Here is a 15,030-nt window from a genome sequence, read left to right as displayed (position 1 = left end):
AATATCAATGAGACTCAAGAATCACAGTATAAGACAGTGTTAGTATAGCCTGGAAGAAGAATAACAAAGAAAAACCATGATGGGTGTAAAATTCGAGGTTGGGGTATCTGTACGCTTCTCCCATTTCCCGCCCTGACGCCATGAAGCCAAAGATGCTCAATTAAGAAAAGGCAGAAGTGAAACCCGGTGCGCCAAAATCAAGTGTTGCCTTTAAAGCGCCATGCTCATTATTCGTTCGCTCCGCTCAACCAAATTCTCTGTTCGAACGGGCCTTCTTTCGGCGAGCGAATGGCCCCGATTGCTCGTTCGACCTCAGCCGAAGCCACTTCCTGCCACTTCTCACGGCCATCTTGGTTAGCCAGGCCTTCAGCATCGCCAACCATGTCGTAGAGCATGCGGGACACATCTCGGTTGATGTCGGTGTACTGGTCTTTGTTGATTTCGCCTCCACGATAACGAGGACCGAGGACAGCTTTGACCATTCGTTGGATCTCAGTCTTAGTCGAGTACGACATGTTGCGGGAGGGGGAACCAGGCGATATGTCTCTTGGTGGGCTGCTGACTTGTTGTTGGGGGCGTCGATGTGATCTACCTCGCTCATCCTTGCCATTCATAGCAAGAGAAAACGTCGGTGAAGCAAGAGGTCGAACAATCGATGTGAGGGGCATAGGGGAAGTAGGCCTGGGACGTGCAAGCTGGGGTGGAGGTGTAACAGACAACGCGCGTGGAGGCGAAACCTGGCCCGAGTGGATAGGAGATGCTCCAGGAGACGCTAAGTTAGATGGTCCGAGTTGGTCGTCTCCAGACATGGCTTCAGCGTCTGGTGAGCCCGTCTCTTCGGGGGCAGGCTGTTTCTCCACCTCCTGGAGAAGCTGAGTGAGGAAGCTTGGTCCTTCGACAGGTGTCTGTATCGGACGCACTGGTATCTCGATAGTAGACGGACCAGGTTCTGTCTGTGTGGGTATCGTCATGTTTCTCCTGGTCCTTGGTCGTTTGAGTTTGCGTGCTGGCTCAGCCTGATCACGCTCTGCTGTGTTGTCTCGAGGCGAGGCGGGTGAGCCTGTGACGGATTTGCGCTTCCTGCTAGGCGGTGCTTGCGCTTGGGGGTCGAGTGCGCGGGCCTTGTCAAGCGCGTTCCAGGCGCGGAGTTCTTCCTGTGACTCTGGTGAATGCACGGCAGCGAGATTTCTTCGATCCAGCAAAGTGGAGGCGGTATCTCTGAATCGGTTTGCACCACCCTGGCGACTGGCGACTTGGAGTCTGCGAGTCCAGGCAGCAAGCTCTTGTCGTTGAGCCGGGGTGCGATGGATGGCAGTAAGGTCTTCCTCTTCGTGAGGAAAGTCGAGGTCCAAATTCAGGCGGCGCCAGACACTGGCCCAGACTCTGTCCCATGCTTCGTTACCAGGCCTTCTACCTCCAACTCTTCTTGGTCGTGGGTTCCGTGCTCGTGGGGCACGTCGAGGACTAGCAGCGTGATTGCCTGGGCGATGGCAGGATTCGCAGTACCAAACTTCGGGAGCGGTGACCTCGCTATAGCCAGCGCAGAATATGTGGACTGTGCCATCGCATCCATCGCAATACATGGTTGCATGGCCGCTGTCGATATTACCACAGATGAGGCATGGAGCTTCTTCTTCCTCCAGGAAGTCGTCGATGATCAAGGTGGGATCGACATCAGCTTGTTGTTGCTTTTCCTCGACGATGTAGGAAGAGTGGGCTGGGCCATCGAGGAAGTTGCGAAGTTCGACCACATTGAAGCTTGCGCGACAAATGGGGCAACTGTTGGCTCGCTCGACCCAAGGGCGTAAGCAGGAGTCGTGGAGATTGTGTCCGCAGGGAAGGAGGTGGGCAACAATTTCATCGTCTACGGGATGTTTGCTGTATGGATAGTCAGCACTGGTCTTGAGTCTTGATTCCCCCGGGAGGTCTTCGAAGGTGGGGGAGACGTCACCATCCAAGCTTATGCGGCGGCACATGTAAGTGTTATCAAGCCGATCAAAGCGATCAAGGAATCGACGGGTTTGACGAAGATGCTCCGGGGGATCAAAATGTTCGCGGTGGACAGGATCTGAGTACCTTTGTTCAGAAGGGAGCACGGGAAGCGGCGCAATAGTTTCGGTCTCGGTCTTGATGGGGATGCTATCTGTCTCGGCATCGGCATGCTCAGGGCTGAGGCGAAAATCGCCCAAGCAGACGATACACACGTCTGTCATTATCACGGCACCCGAAGCAGAGTCGTGTGGATTTGAGAGAACATGAAAGAGTGAATGGAGCAAAGGGGAAGGAAGGGGCGAGCTTTATATACTATTAAGGTATGCGGAGTGAGGGCGCGTTGCCTTCGATTCACGTGTGACGAATGACTGGGCGTGTGCTTGATCCGCTTTCAGAATAAACACAAAGCGCCTCAAGGCCGAGGGATTAAATAGCCTGCATCTGCTCCTTCCTGCCTATGTGCGGAGACCTGTCTTACGTATCGCTATAGGATGCACAGTTCCTTTGGTGAATAGAGAGATCCGCCGAGAGTCGCGATGTCGTCGGCTTTCCATGAGTTTTGCTACCATTCAACAGAACTATGCATCTTGATGGCTTCAGTGACAACTGTGATTTCGCCAGAGCGGGGGAGGCTAGAGCTGAAAGACTGACAATGGTCACTCGATTGCTTTCACATGTGCTGCATTTGGGTAATAAAGAAATCACTTGGGTCGGCTGTACGCGCTGATGGTTGAAATACAGCCAGTGCCTCTTCTTTGATTGCGAAAGACATCTTGCGCAACGGTGCCATATTCGAGTGGTTACATCCTGACTGGTATGACAGGTTTCGTTGATTCATGATCGATGAGTATAGTAGAGTGGTCGATAATTTCAGGTGGACTCGAGCGTGACAGAGTGTTTGGGCAGGATGACTGAGTTTCATTTGATTGTCCCCAGGATCCCAGCATATAGAGAAGCCAGCGTGGATGGGTATTTCCTTCTTAGCTACATCATCCCTTCGTCAAAAGTCCTTGCTGATTTTTTACGCCGCGATTGCCCAATGGAAAAAGAACCTCGTAACGAGAAAAACCGAAGATGGATTGCTGTAATAACTTGATGGTCGTTGTTTAAACCTCAGCAATCTCGCGCAGACGACGGATGGTCGAGCGGGTGGCAGCGGCAGCGGGAGTGCTGTGAAGAAACTTGTATTAGTCGGGTTGTCCAGAGGGTAGAGGCGTCGTCCGGGCGATTGAAAGGAGGGAAACGTACGAGACGGTGTAAGCGCCACCGGCAACAGTCTTCTTGCAAGCCTTGCAGTCCCAGATGCCGACCGAGTGTCTCTTGACAGTGACCTTGCCGCAGAAGGTGCAAGTGTAGCGGGCATGCTGGGTCACTTCCATCTTCTTGACCTGTGGGAGGGGTTAAACATTCGCTCTCGACTGTCGCATTCATGGATCCTGGTCGAGACGCACCTGCTTTCTGAGGGAAGCACCATAGCGGGTACCGTACTTTCCGGTGATGCCGACCTTCTTGGTTCTCTTGGTCATTTTGGCGGTTGGTTTGAAGACTCGATGTTGACAAGAGGGAAGTCCTGCTAGAAGTGAACGCACCCGAAATCAATTTTACACACGGACACGGGGTGCGCCGGGGATTTAGCGAGTCTTGGCACCTGATATCACAGTGGAACTTCAACAACTCTTCACTCCAATGGAAACCGCTGGAAGTCGCTGTCTCATTTATGAATAATGGCAGTGTCTTCATTTCCACATCTATGACTTGAGAATCTACAATTTTTATCAGAAATCTCCTCCATCTGTTGTGGAATACAGTCAAGCGAGAATGTCTATCAAGTCCCGCGCCTTGGAGTGGGCGACGCTTGGGGACCGCTCGCCTATCCACCCTTAGACGATTAATCAACCGTCTCACAAGACAAGACAAATAGTATCTTGTCTACAACCAAGTGTTCAAGTGTGACTCTGCTACATCATGTCTTCTCGTCCTTACGAACTCATCGTCTTTGGAGCTACTGGTTTCACGGGAAAGTATACCTGCGAGCACATCGTCTCGCAGCTACCGACCGACCTCAAATGGGCCGTTGCTGGTCGCTCTGAGAGCAAGCTCCAGAATCTCGTCCGAGAACTCAAGTCTCTGAACCCTGATCGCCTTGCTCCAGGTTGGTGACTTTCACATAGACCACGATGAAGACAATAGTTGACACCATGCAGAAATCGTGACCTCTGGACTCGACAAGCAGAGCGTCAATGACCTGGTCAAGAAGACTACTGTCCTGATCAATACTGTCGGCCCTTACATGCTGTATGCTGAGCCCGTTGTCGAGGCTTGCGCTCGTAATGGCACTCACTACCTTGACGTTACTGGCGAGACTCCATGGGTCCGCGAGATGATCAAGAAGTATCACGCTACAGCCAAGGCCAACAAAGCCATCATCATCCATCAGATTGGTGTCGAATCTGCTCCGGCTGATTTACTTTCCTGGTCAATGGTCAACCACGCTAGACGTACCCTCTCTGCTGGTGTCTCGGAGCTGGTCTTCTCGGTTGCCGACCTGAAGGGCCAGCCTAGTGGTGGAACCCTAGCTACAGTGATTGGCTTGTTTGACAAGTACAGCATCTCTGAAACTTCTGAGGCTATGAAGCCCTGGTCTCTCTGCCCAACCAATCCTCCTCGCAGTAGTCTGGAAGGTCCAACTCTACTCCAAAGGCTCTTTGGTGTTCGTCAAGTCCGCGATCTCGGAACACTGTCCAGCAGCATCCAAGGTGCTACCGACGCTACCATCGTTCACAGGAGTTGGGGTCTCTTTGAGAACGGTAGCTTCTACGGCCCCAAGTTCCGCTTCAGCCCTTATATGACCGTTCGCAACATCTTCACTGGTGTTCTGGTGCACTTTGCCCTCGCTTTCGGCATGATTGCGCTTATTCTCTCACCCGTACGTTCGCTATTGAAGCGCTTTGTGTTTCAACCTGGTGAGGGACCCTCAAAGGAGTCTTCTCGCCGCGACAGGATCGAGTATCGCGCCATTGCCACAGTCGATACTGCCGACCCTAATGACCCCAAGCGTATCACTGGACGTATGGCTTGGGACGGTAGTTTGTACTACTTGACCGGTGTGTTCTTGGCCGAAGCAGCAATCACGATCTTGAGAGATGAGACCCCGGCTGTTGGTATGGGAGGCGGCTCCTTGACTCCTGCTGCCCTTGGTGCACCCTTCCTGGAGCGTCTACAGAAGGCTGGACTGAGAACTGATGTCAAGGTCATGCCTTAGTACTCACTGGCTCCAAGAGTAGTGTCATACAGGATCGAACGGGATATAGGCATGCTTATAGTGGACACGCCGTACTTCATCAAATTTTGAGAATCACATTACATCGTTTTCTATAAAAGAAAAAGATTACCAAGCCATGACTTGACCGTCTGCCTTGTCCGCAATCCCAGGATTGGCCCAGTAACGACCAGTCGTTCCAGAGATATCCCCGAAACCAAGCTTTACAGGAATCCTCGCACCCTCAACTAAACTTTCAGTCAGCAAAATTGTCATACACGTGAGCAAGGCGAGGACAGCTCTTACTGGGCTCTTTGGGTGGCTTGCCCATGATACCTCCCATGTCAGTATCCACCCATCCTGGACAGCATGCATTGATAATGAGGCCTGGGTTCTCACGCGCCAGGATAGCAGTGATGGCGTTTACGCATGCTTTGCTGACACTGTAGCCTTGACCTTTGTCACCAAAGCCTGATTCCAGCTCATTCTTGTTCTTCACGGCTTGCTGGAACATCATCAGCTATACTCTAGGACTACTATCTGAGGCATATTGCAACTCACCATGTAGTCATCGGCGATCTTCTCGACATCCTCGTATGTTTCTGTGTTTCTAAAGCGCGCTGCGTTGTGCTTGCTGTAGATCTTCAACTGCGAGCCTACGGACGACATGTTGACGATACGTCCTGTTTCCGAGAGCAAAGGAATGAATGCCTTGCACATGTTGTAGGTCCCTCGGTAGTTGACATCAAGCATTTTTCGCACACTCTCAGGCGTGTGTTCTGGGTAAGTGTTGATTCCAGCATTGTTGATGAGCACACTGATCTGGCCTTCTTCGCGCTTGATGTCTTCGGCCAGTTGCTTGATGTCCTGTGACTTGGTCACGTCTAGGCTGGGATACTTGACTGATCCTGAACCAGCACTCTTCAGTCCAAGGTCGGCTCCTGCACGCGACGCGGCATATAGCTTGACATTTTGATTGTTTTTCAAGATGAGTTGGCAGATGGCCAGACCAATGCCTCGGTTCTGTTTGATTCTTGTGAGAACGATGATGGCAAATCGACTTGAGATTGACCAACCGCTCCAGTTACAATGACGACCATGTTCTCTTGTGACATTGTTGTTTCTTCAGGCCAAGACAGTCAGAAGATCCGAGTTTGAGATAGACCGCGGAGAATCAAGAGTAATAAACAAGTTCACAGCATCATTTTACTGCGCTGCAGTGGTTGGGGATATTTAATGCAGATGAACCTTTCGACCCCTACTAATAATGCGTCATCGATCGCAGTCCCATCTGGAGGTAATTGCTTAACACAGCGGGTTTCTTATAAGCGTGGCGCCATGGAAACGATAAGCCAGATCCGACTGAGCCTCAATATCAAACAGCAAAAACCACAGTCCCATCTATACGATTGCGACACGATGCAGAACATCAATGTCGAGCTTCCTGGCCTGCGACCCCCGGTTTCTGTGGCTGGTGAGATCTGTGGATCCTCTGGGGTGCAGCCGTTCCACCCGCGGGCCCGCACAGCGAGCGCATCATCGGTTTTTGCCTACGTCAATTCGACGAAAATGCCATCACTGATACCTAAACTAAACGGTAGATACAGAAGATGCGGCTGATATATAGGTACCCATGGTGTTGCTTGTCTCCACTTTGCGACACCATCAGCCTCATTTTTTATACCAACCAGCCCTAATTTTACAGCATGCCTGTCAAAGATAACCTCAAAGGATGGCATTGGAGGGAGAGAATCGCTAACTTTGAGCCATCATGGTTCACCATTGTCATGAGTATGTATGCCCGAGACAATTGACAGGCGAGGAACATTTCTGACCGCATACATAGGCACTGGTGTCTTGCAGCAATGCTTTGTTAATTTTCCATACCCTATCACTGGTGCAGCACGATGGCTCCGCGACATTGGCTTCTGTCTCTGGATTCTGGAGATCGTACTGTTCGGCTTCTTCACTGGGATGTTGGCCTGGCGTTACATTACGCATCCTGTGTTGCTGAAGAAGAACATGATGGAGTTCCCAACGAGCTCGTTCCTGGGAGCTATCCCGATTTCCTTCAACACTATCATTCAAGGCATCATATCGTACTATGATTATCGGACTTCCGCAAGATGGGCAACATTCGCTCTATACTGGGTTGCACTTGTCATGTCCCTGGCCATATCGTTTGGTCTTGTCATCTACCAGATGAGCCATGCGAAGCCCCAGAAGTTGTCTGACGTGGCGGGAGTCTGGGTCATGACTACTGTGCCTCTGTTCGTCACGGCATCGACCGCTAGTTCCATTGTGCCTTTTGTGTACATGGAGAGTACAAAATGCGCCATAGCATTACTCGTCACAGGATTCATGGCGTGGTCTTTTGCTATCGCCGAAGTCACCATGATCATCACCATATACTTCTTCCGCTTAATCGCAGACAAGACACCACCAGCGCCTCTGATGGTCGGAAGTTTCCTTCCTGTGGCGGCTCTCAGTCAAGGAGCATTTGCGATCCAGAGATTCAGCATTTTCCTGGCCACATACATCAAGAATGGTTATGCACCAACGCAGGTGAACCCACCACCACTTTCTCAGGCCACACTTCTCGCAACTTCCGAGGTGATCCATTGGATGGGCATTATCCTGCACCTCTTCCTCATCGCCCATGCCACATTCTGGCTGGTGCAGGGTACAATGAGCATACTCATGTCGCTGCCAAAACTTCAGTTCAACATCGCGTACTGGAGTGCAGTGTTCCCAATCGCATCGTATGCAAATGCATGGTGTTTCCTTTCTCGCGACCTACGCGATGACGGCATGAGAGGATGGGCAGCGACAATGGTCGTGATTGCGACCATTCTGTGGCTCTTCTGTGCTCTGGAGACAGTTTACAGAGGGTTCTGGCAGGGCAGCTTGTTCTCTGCTCCTGGACTCGAGGACTGGCTGGGTGATGGAGAGCAAGAGCAGGATGAGAAGAGCAGAGGTGGAAGGAAAGACGCATGGAATGGAAGCTACACCATGCCCCAACCAGGATCTCAAGATGAAGAGAGCGGTCAGGCTAATGGCCACCAAAGCAATGAAGGTGACTCCAGGAGGAGAAACTGATGACTGAACGATGGCTCCGTAATATCAGGCATGGACTGGCGTAATGATTATTGAACATAGCGAGTAACGAACATAATGTATTCGTAACAAATTATTCACAACAAACAGATGTTGCATCCAGTACATACGTAAAGGGTCGTAAGGCGTGTAGCTACAGAGATGCGATCCATTCTGGGCTCTCTATGGTGTCATCTCTGATCAAAAACCCAGTTGTATCCTTTCACAATGAGGCCATCGCTTTGAGACCCGGCAGTAGGAGAAGCGTGGGAGTTGCAACCTTTGGCACATGAGAAGTCCGAAGGGCAAAAGATGAGGTGAACAAGTCAGTGTTGACTCGGAGAAGATGAAACGCGTCATTGCTTTGAATTCGTGTTTGAGCTTCGAGGGGCAGTCGACCGCCATCTCTCTCCGACACTACTCACACAACAACACAAAATGCAGTCAGGAATATCAGGTACTTATCTATTAGTACTCACTATCTAGCTGTGGAACTAACCAATCAATTCACAGCGTCGCAAGAATTGCACGATGCGTTCAACAAACTCGTGTCCTCATCATCACAACGAGGCCTCCTGGCAACCATAAAGAACGAAACCCTCGTACCCCTCGAGACCCTCCAAGCCAACCAGGACTTCCGCAGCGATCTATCTGGTCTCTCGCAACACCTCAGCAAAGACGAAGCAAGATATATTCTGCTCAAGCAAGATGGCTCGGCAGCCGACGGCTACGTTGCCGTAACATACGTCCCGGATACCGCCAATGTGCGTCAGAAGATGTTGTTTGCGTCCACTCGCTTGACGCTGGTGCGTGAATTGGGCGTCGAGAGGTTCCGCGAGACTGTGTTCTGCACTACTGCTGAGGAGCTCACTCCCGAGGGTTGGGACCGTCATGAGAAGCACAACCGTTTGGATGCGCCTTTGACTGAGGAAGAAGCTGGTTTGAAGCACATCAAGGATACCGAGGCGTTGGAGAGTGGAGGCACTGGTGGTAGGAGTCTGCCCAGTGCAGGCATTGCTCTCAACCTGGGCGACGAGGTTACTAATGCCCTTGAGGGTCTCAAGGATTCTCGTGAGGGCTCTCTGGTTATGATTGTAAGTTGCGGACACGGTGCGTTATCTGTCGAGTGAGTCTAACAGTGGTAACAGAAAATTGACGTTCCCACCGAGACACTACACCTCGATGCTTCGAAGCAGGACATCCAGCCCGCCAGCCTCAGCTCCGAGATCAGCTCGTCGGAACCTCGCTACTCGTTCTACAACTATCCTGGTCAGCAAGGCGTCGTCTTCCTGTACAGCTGCCCTGGCAAGAGCAAGATCAAGGAGCGCATGGTCTACGCTTCGTCACGTTCGCAGCTCGTTACTCTGGCATCCAATGTCGGCCTCAACATCACAAAGAGACTCGAAGCCAGCGAGCCAGATGAGTGGTCGGCAAGCACTCTGGCCTCGGAGTTCCAAGAGCAAAAGGTCGAAAGCAAAACCTTTGCAAGACCCAAGAGACCTGGAAGAAGATAGATACTTTGCATATACATCTCCATCGCCTGCGATGAACCAATGGCATACTTCAATCATACCATTCGTCATCACTGCTACTATCGCCAGCAAGAAAGCACAGGCGTGGAAAGAAACCATTATTGCAGCGGTAGGTGGACTCAGATCTCGGTATTATTTCTCTCTTACTCCTCATAACTACCGCCCGGTTGCATATCTCTCCCTCTCTCCATTATCTCTTTCAGGTACTCATAAACAGCAAACGTGACAGCCTGACCAGGAGCAACACGCATGACACGCGGTGTAATGCCCATCCAGAACGCCCTAATACCCTCCTGCTTCCACATCTGACTTCCGATCGTCACGATCCTGCCAATAGCCGTCTCACCAGGCTGCGCAGGGGTCTTCTGCAACCTAGTCTTGATGGTATCAATCGGCGCATTGCTGAACGGGCCCACAGCACCAGAAATCAACCCGATAAACGCAGTCTGCCAACCAGGCAACCCAGCTTCAGGGTGTCCGCTGCGCTCTTGCAACCAAGCCTTGAGCTCGGTATACGCGGTGAAGTTTGCAGCTTGATTGGTTCCCTGTCTGAGCGCCGTGAGCGAAACACCTCTGTACAAAGCACCCACGCCTTCCTCTTTGACAACAGTATACAAAGCATGAGCCGCATTCCTGTATTTGGGAATGTCCAAAGGATCAGCCATACTGTGGTGTTGAGCCTGCAATCTGATCTTTACGACTTCCATGGGAGTCACCACGGCAACGGCTTCGGTGACTCCTGCGAGGAGGCCAGCGGTAAACGTTGCTTTCGAGGTGATTTCGCCCGACTCGGAGGCCAAGGCTTGCTTGTACCATTCGTACGAGGTGAAGCGGATGGCCATTTTGGGAACGATGCCGGTCAAGACGGCGCCGAGGCCTTTGTAGAGGGCGAGCGGGGTTTCGCGTTTTACGATCTGGACGCCGGTTTGGATGAAGCCGCGACGGGTGCCCTGTTGTGACTCTTATCAGAGACATGGTTTGGTGTGGGTGAGATGGGCAGAGAGGAGACTTACACCACGCTGTGAGCGTTTCGAGAGTTGCATGCGCACTTTTATCGTGTCCAAGGGGTGGCACACGAGAGCTTCCATCATGCCTGCTCCGCCGCCGGCGACGAGGTTTGTTGCTGCTGAGGCTGGTTTCTTGCCGCCGGGGCCTTTTGTCGATTTCGCTGACATGGTTGTTTATCTTTTCTATTTCTCTTGCTGCTTCTGAAGCTTTAGAGAGGCAAAGGTACTGGGTTCGAAGCAACGAGGTCTTAGGTTGTTCTTCCTTCCTATTGTATTCGTTCTCGAGGGATTTTCGAGTCTCGAGGAGCTGTGTTGTTCTGAGTGTGGTCCAATCCGCGGGAAACCCCAATGCGGTTCGAGGGGATATGCACGCTCGTAGTAAACACCAAGTGGAACAGAACGAAATGATGGATGAAGGGGAAACACAAAAGCGAGAGAGAACCTACGTCCTATTTGACCTCATCATGAGCCCCAGTCGTTACTTTTTGAGTCATAAGACCCTCTTTGTTTTATCGGTTACCTCTCGGAGGCCCAGACGACAAAATGGGCGAATGGATGCACCTCGGTATTGTGTGTTCCTAAACTGCCCATCCAAGATCGAAACTCTCCATCCCAATATGCCGAGTCATGCATTCTTTCTAGACATTGGATATAGCAATCTCTCTTCCTAGATTGACGTCTGTATTCATTGAGTCGACCTCTCGTCCTTGTTGCAGTTGCAACAATTCCATTGCCGACTGCAGCAGAAAACATCTCAAAGATGACGTTTCTGACATGTGCGCTTCCACTCTGCTTCTCCGCAAAAGGCCGATCCGGGGAAGGTGTGTGCTTGGCTTTTCTTTCTACCGAGGCTCTTGTCCCCTCTGGCCCGAGAGAACAAACACACACATGTCAACGGTGCCGAATTATTGTGACTCGGATCTTGGACGAGAAAAGAAGCTTTTTGGAATATGCAACTGTGGATTGCGAGTTGTCCGACTTGGGCCGCGGTATGTTCGAAGTAGCTCCGAGGTCTGCCGTGGTTACGCTGTTTTGGAAGATGAAGAGGCGGCAGGGTCACCTTTGATGGCTGGGACTGAGGGAAGATGTATTTGCCGAAGAGGAAAATCAATGCCAGCCGAAGATGGCAGAGTACCATGATGTGTCTACTCAGCTTGATTTGCCCCCTTATAGCAGAGCATCAATAGAAGACAGCATCATCTCAACTCTCAACCCTCATCGCGTTTCCCTCTTGCTCGCCTCCAACAAGCACAGCAAGCATCTCAGCAACCTCTTTCGCATCTGTATCAATACGTCCTTGGATATCATTCTTGTCCAATGTCTTAAGCTGCCCAAACAGCCATAGTTCCTGCATTTGGCGTGTGAGGGTCAAGAGGTCTTCGCTCGCGCGTATCTGAGAAGCATATTAGAATACATTGCAAAGATTGTGTCTCTGCCTCTGCCTCTTTGGAGATTGACATCTCCGCCAAAAGACTTGAGACCGCATTGTTGCAAGAATACAATGGTGTTTGGGCAACAGACAAAAAGGATATGTAAACAAGAGGAGCAAAAGAACCCAGAAAGAAACAGAAAAAACGCAGAAGCATGACTGTCGAAACTCACCAAAGCGGCAGTCTCAATCTGCATCTGATATTGGCTCAAAGCAGTACTATTGCGATCGTTGTTTTCAATCTGTATTTTCGACATACTCGTCAGCCCATATCTCAAACGTCAGCCATGTCTGCAATCCCAAGGACCTTTTGGTCGTCGGCTTGATACTCGTTCTTCCTCGTTACATACCTGAGCTTGTTTGAGTAGCTTTTCAAATCTGTTGAACAAGCTGTTGCGTATTTGATCGATGCGCGCTGTCCTCATGCGTAAGTATCTGGCGATGCATTTCTTGTTTGGCGCGGGACAGAATCGTACCGAGTAGCGCAGGTGTGTTGCGCGGAATGTTGTTTTCCATGGCGATGGTGGTTGTTAGAGATCAGTGGCCGACACGTCACTGGAGAGAGAGCATATGTTATGTCATTGTTGGTTGTGAGTTTTGTGGTTGGGAAAAGAGATGCGGTGCGCGCTGAACTTCGTGATTTCAGGAAGCGTGGAGAGACGACTTTCACGACTCATCATGCTCGACAGGTGATATGTTCACTTAACAGCGTCACAATATTACGAATGCACAAGATTTATGTGAGAGGAGTAGAACTTTATTAGGCGCCTCAGAACAGACTAGCAATTACTAAAAGCTAATTATACTGCAACACGAAGCAAGACTCCTGACGGTAGCTCGTCATATCCAAGAGTGGAGTGTCGTAACTTGGTAATTGTGATCCGTAACATTTCTGGTAGGGTTGCAATGACCACTTACTCCTCGTCGGAGGACTCCTCCTCATCATCCTCGTCGCTCTCAGCAGTCTCGAGCCACTCGATGAACTTCTCGGCGCTCTTGCGAACCTTCTTGCTGGTGGGCAGGTCGACGTACTTCTTGCTGGCCTTGGAGCCCCAAGCCTTGAGAGTCTCCTCCGAGACAAGATCGTTCTGGTAGTATTGAAGAAGGATGGCAGAGACCTGAGGAATGAGATCAGGCTTCTCCATACCAACGAAGCGCTCGAAACCACCGAGGAAAGCCTTCTCGTGCTTCTCGGAAGAGATCATACGCTTGAGCATGCTGCTACGGGCCTCGACCTGCTTGACAATATTCTCGTCGAAGATGGTCTGAGCGAGAACTGCGACAGTCTTGTGCTTGGTCTCTATACCGAGCTCCTTGGCCTTGAGGTAAACCTCAACATCATCAAGCTTGGAGACACCACCCTTGGCTTCACCCTCAGACAGGATCCACTTGCCGAACTGGTCGTAAGGGTTGCCCTCACCGTCCTCGTCTTCGGCACCCTCGATGACAAGAGCACGCTTGAGGTCGGCAGGCAAATCTCTGGCACGAGCCTTGATGGCTTCCTCAGACATGTCAATTTCCCACTCGACCTCCTTCTCCTCCTCAGGCTCGTCAAGCTCTTGTGCCTCAGCGTTAATGCGGCGAGTGAGCTCATCATCGCTGCCGGCATCGAGAGCGAGATCACCATCATCGTCGTCCTGGTCAGAGCTGCCGTTGGGGCTGCCGTTGCCATCCTCGTTGACAGCAGTGCCGTTGCGCTCGGCCTCCTTTCTAGCTCTGCGCTCAGCCTTTTTGGTGGACTTGTCCTTCTTGCCCTTGGCAGGGAGCTGCTTCAGGATGAAGGAAGACAGCTTCTGGCGAGGGTCGGCCTCGGTAATGGTACCGCAAGCCTTGCAGTCCATGAGAATGCGCTGGTCCTTGATGCTAATGACGGTCTCGGGATTCTTGCAACTTCTGCAAAGGACGAACTTGTTGATGAAGCCATCGAGGTAGTCCTGGAGCTTGGAAGCCTCGTGGGCTCCGTTGATAATCCAGCGGTCATCCTTGGGGTCGTTGGTGGTCTGGGCACCGAGTTCGAAACCGAAGTACTTGATGACGTCTAGATGTGATTAGCATATGGCAGATATGATTTGAGTTGTCGGAAGTGACTCACAGGTAGGAGGGCGTGCAAGCTGCTGAGCGACGTTGCTCAAGTTGACGACGACAGTCTTGATACCGTTGCCCTTGCCTTCGATCTTGGATTGAAGACGCTCCATCTTGTAACGGTAGAAGGGATCGCTGATGTCCTGCAGATGGTGTTAACACTATGCGAGTGGTAGTCTGGCATAGGGAGTGTACGTACGCGACGGATGTTGACAGAACCTCCAGCCATGGTTGCGGTTGTTGGTGGTTGTTTGTAAAAATTGGTTTAGGAAGAATTTGAGATGTAGGAGATTGCGGGTGGGTTGGCGATATCAGTCGACAACATGCAATTGCTCAGTCGTTGGTGAGTTGGTTGCTACAAGGTCTTCGCAATATACGAAAGGGTTGCAGCTTGGGAGGGTCCGGAACTGCGAGTCGTTGAGAGCGGCGGGACGAATACATAAACTGCCTGCGGTGGTCTGAAAGTCGCGGGTTTTGGTGGGTTTGAACTCGGATCCGGAGTAGGGGCGAGCGTGAGGATAGGGAGTGTTGGTCTGTTGTCTCAGAGGCCGAGCAAACACAGTATGTCTCCGTGTTGTGTGTGGAAGGAAGAGGAAAGAAGAAGAACAAGAAGAGAAAGAGGAAGGAGGAGAG

At 51.3% G+C, this 15,030-nt stretch overlaps 9 protein-coding genes across 9 annotated transcripts; 3 read left to right on the top strand and 6 right to left on the bottom strand.

Moving 5' to 3' along the window:
- Positions 1-227: 227 nt before the first annotated feature.
- M436DRAFT_39521 (uncharacterized protein) lies at positions 228-2,213 on the bottom strand (the record flags this gene model as incomplete). Its single annotated transcript, XM_013574563.1, has 2 exons — positions 228-1,878; positions 2,077-2,213. 2 exons carry the CDS (start codon positions 2,211-2,213, stop codon positions 228-230), a joined length of 1,788 nt encoding a protein of 595 aa, XP_013430017.1.
- Positions 2,214-3,098: 885 nt separating this feature from the next.
- On the bottom strand, positions 3,099-3,518 carry M436DRAFT_39459 (ribosomal protein L37ae; the record flags this gene model as incomplete). The annotated part of the gene is made up of 3 exons (XM_013574551.1): positions 3,099-3,162; positions 3,241-3,380; positions 3,444-3,518. The coding sequence occupies 3 exons, from the start codon at positions 3,516-3,518 to the stop codon at positions 3,099-3,101; spliced, it is 279 nt and encodes a 92-aa protein (XP_013430005.1).
- Positions 3,519-3,957: 439 nt separating this feature from the next.
- On the top strand, positions 3,958-5,254 carry M436DRAFT_39583 (uncharacterized protein; the record flags this gene model as incomplete). Its single annotated transcript, XM_013574574.1, has 2 exons — positions 3,958-4,144; positions 4,197-5,254. The coding sequence occupies 2 exons, from the start codon at positions 3,958-3,960 to the stop codon at positions 5,252-5,254; spliced, it is 1,245 nt and encodes a 414-aa protein (XP_013430028.1).
- A 126-nt stretch (positions 5,255-5,380) lies between these two features.
- Positions 5,381-6,366, bottom strand: M436DRAFT_39415 (NAD(P)-binding protein; the record flags this gene model as incomplete). The annotated part of the gene is made up of 4 exons (XM_013574545.1): positions 5,381-5,499; positions 5,558-5,756; positions 5,813-6,274; positions 6,328-6,366. The coding sequence occupies 4 exons, from the start codon at positions 6,364-6,366 to the stop codon at positions 5,381-5,383; spliced, it is 819 nt and encodes a 272-aa protein (XP_013429999.1).
- Positions 6,367-6,957: 591 nt separating this feature from the next.
- Positions 6,958-8,350, top strand: M436DRAFT_40079 (uncharacterized protein; the record flags this gene model as incomplete). Its single annotated transcript, XM_013574669.1, has 2 exons — positions 6,958-7,042; positions 7,098-8,350. 2 exons carry the CDS (start codon positions 6,958-6,960, stop codon positions 8,348-8,350), a joined length of 1,338 nt encoding a protein of 445 aa, XP_013430123.1.
- A 435-nt stretch (positions 8,351-8,785) lies between these two features.
- M436DRAFT_70407 (actin monomer binding protein-like protein) lies at positions 8,786-9,861 on the top strand (the record flags this gene model as incomplete). The annotated part of the gene is made up of 3 exons (XM_013574939.1): positions 8,786-8,804; positions 8,861-9,441; positions 9,496-9,861. The coding sequence occupies 3 exons, from the start codon at positions 8,786-8,788 to the stop codon at positions 9,859-9,861; spliced, it is 966 nt and encodes a 321-aa protein (XP_013430393.1).
- A 161-nt stretch (positions 9,862-10,022) lies between these two features.
- On the bottom strand, positions 10,023-11,054 carry M436DRAFT_79275 (mitochondrial uncoupling protein 2; the record flags this gene model as incomplete). The annotated part of the gene is made up of 2 exons (XM_013575033.1): positions 10,023-10,829; positions 10,893-11,054. 2 exons carry the CDS (start codon positions 11,052-11,054, stop codon positions 10,023-10,025), a joined length of 969 nt encoding a protein of 322 aa, XP_013430487.1.
- Positions 11,055-12,087: 1,033 nt separating this feature from the next.
- On the bottom strand, positions 12,088-12,831 carry M436DRAFT_61297 (uncharacterized protein; the record flags this gene model as incomplete). Its single annotated transcript, XM_013574841.1, has 4 exons — positions 12,088-12,279; positions 12,489-12,557; positions 12,666-12,730; positions 12,792-12,831. The coding sequence occupies 4 exons, from the start codon at positions 12,829-12,831 to the stop codon at positions 12,088-12,090; spliced, it is 366 nt and encodes a 121-aa protein (XP_013430295.1).
- A 398-nt stretch (positions 12,832-13,229) lies between these two features.
- Positions 13,230-14,626, bottom strand: M436DRAFT_39902 (putative eukaryotic translation initiation factor 5; the record flags this gene model as incomplete). The annotated part of the gene is made up of 3 exons (XM_013574637.1): positions 13,230-14,353; positions 14,408-14,540; positions 14,597-14,626. 3 exons carry the CDS (start codon positions 14,624-14,626, stop codon positions 13,230-13,232), a joined length of 1,287 nt encoding a protein of 428 aa, XP_013430091.1.
- Between the last annotated feature and the right edge of the window lie 404 nt (positions 14,627-15,030).

The sequence above is a fragment of the Aureobasidium namibiae genome (assembly GCF_000721765.1).
Source record: "Aureobasidium namibiae CBS 147.97 unplaced genomic scaffold scaffold_3, whole genome shotgun sequence".
Classification (NCBI taxonomy): Eukaryota; Fungi; Ascomycota; class Dothideomycetes; order Dothideales; family Saccotheciaceae; genus Aureobasidium; species Aureobasidium namibiae.
This window is presented reverse-complemented; position numbering and strand designations above follow the sequence as displayed.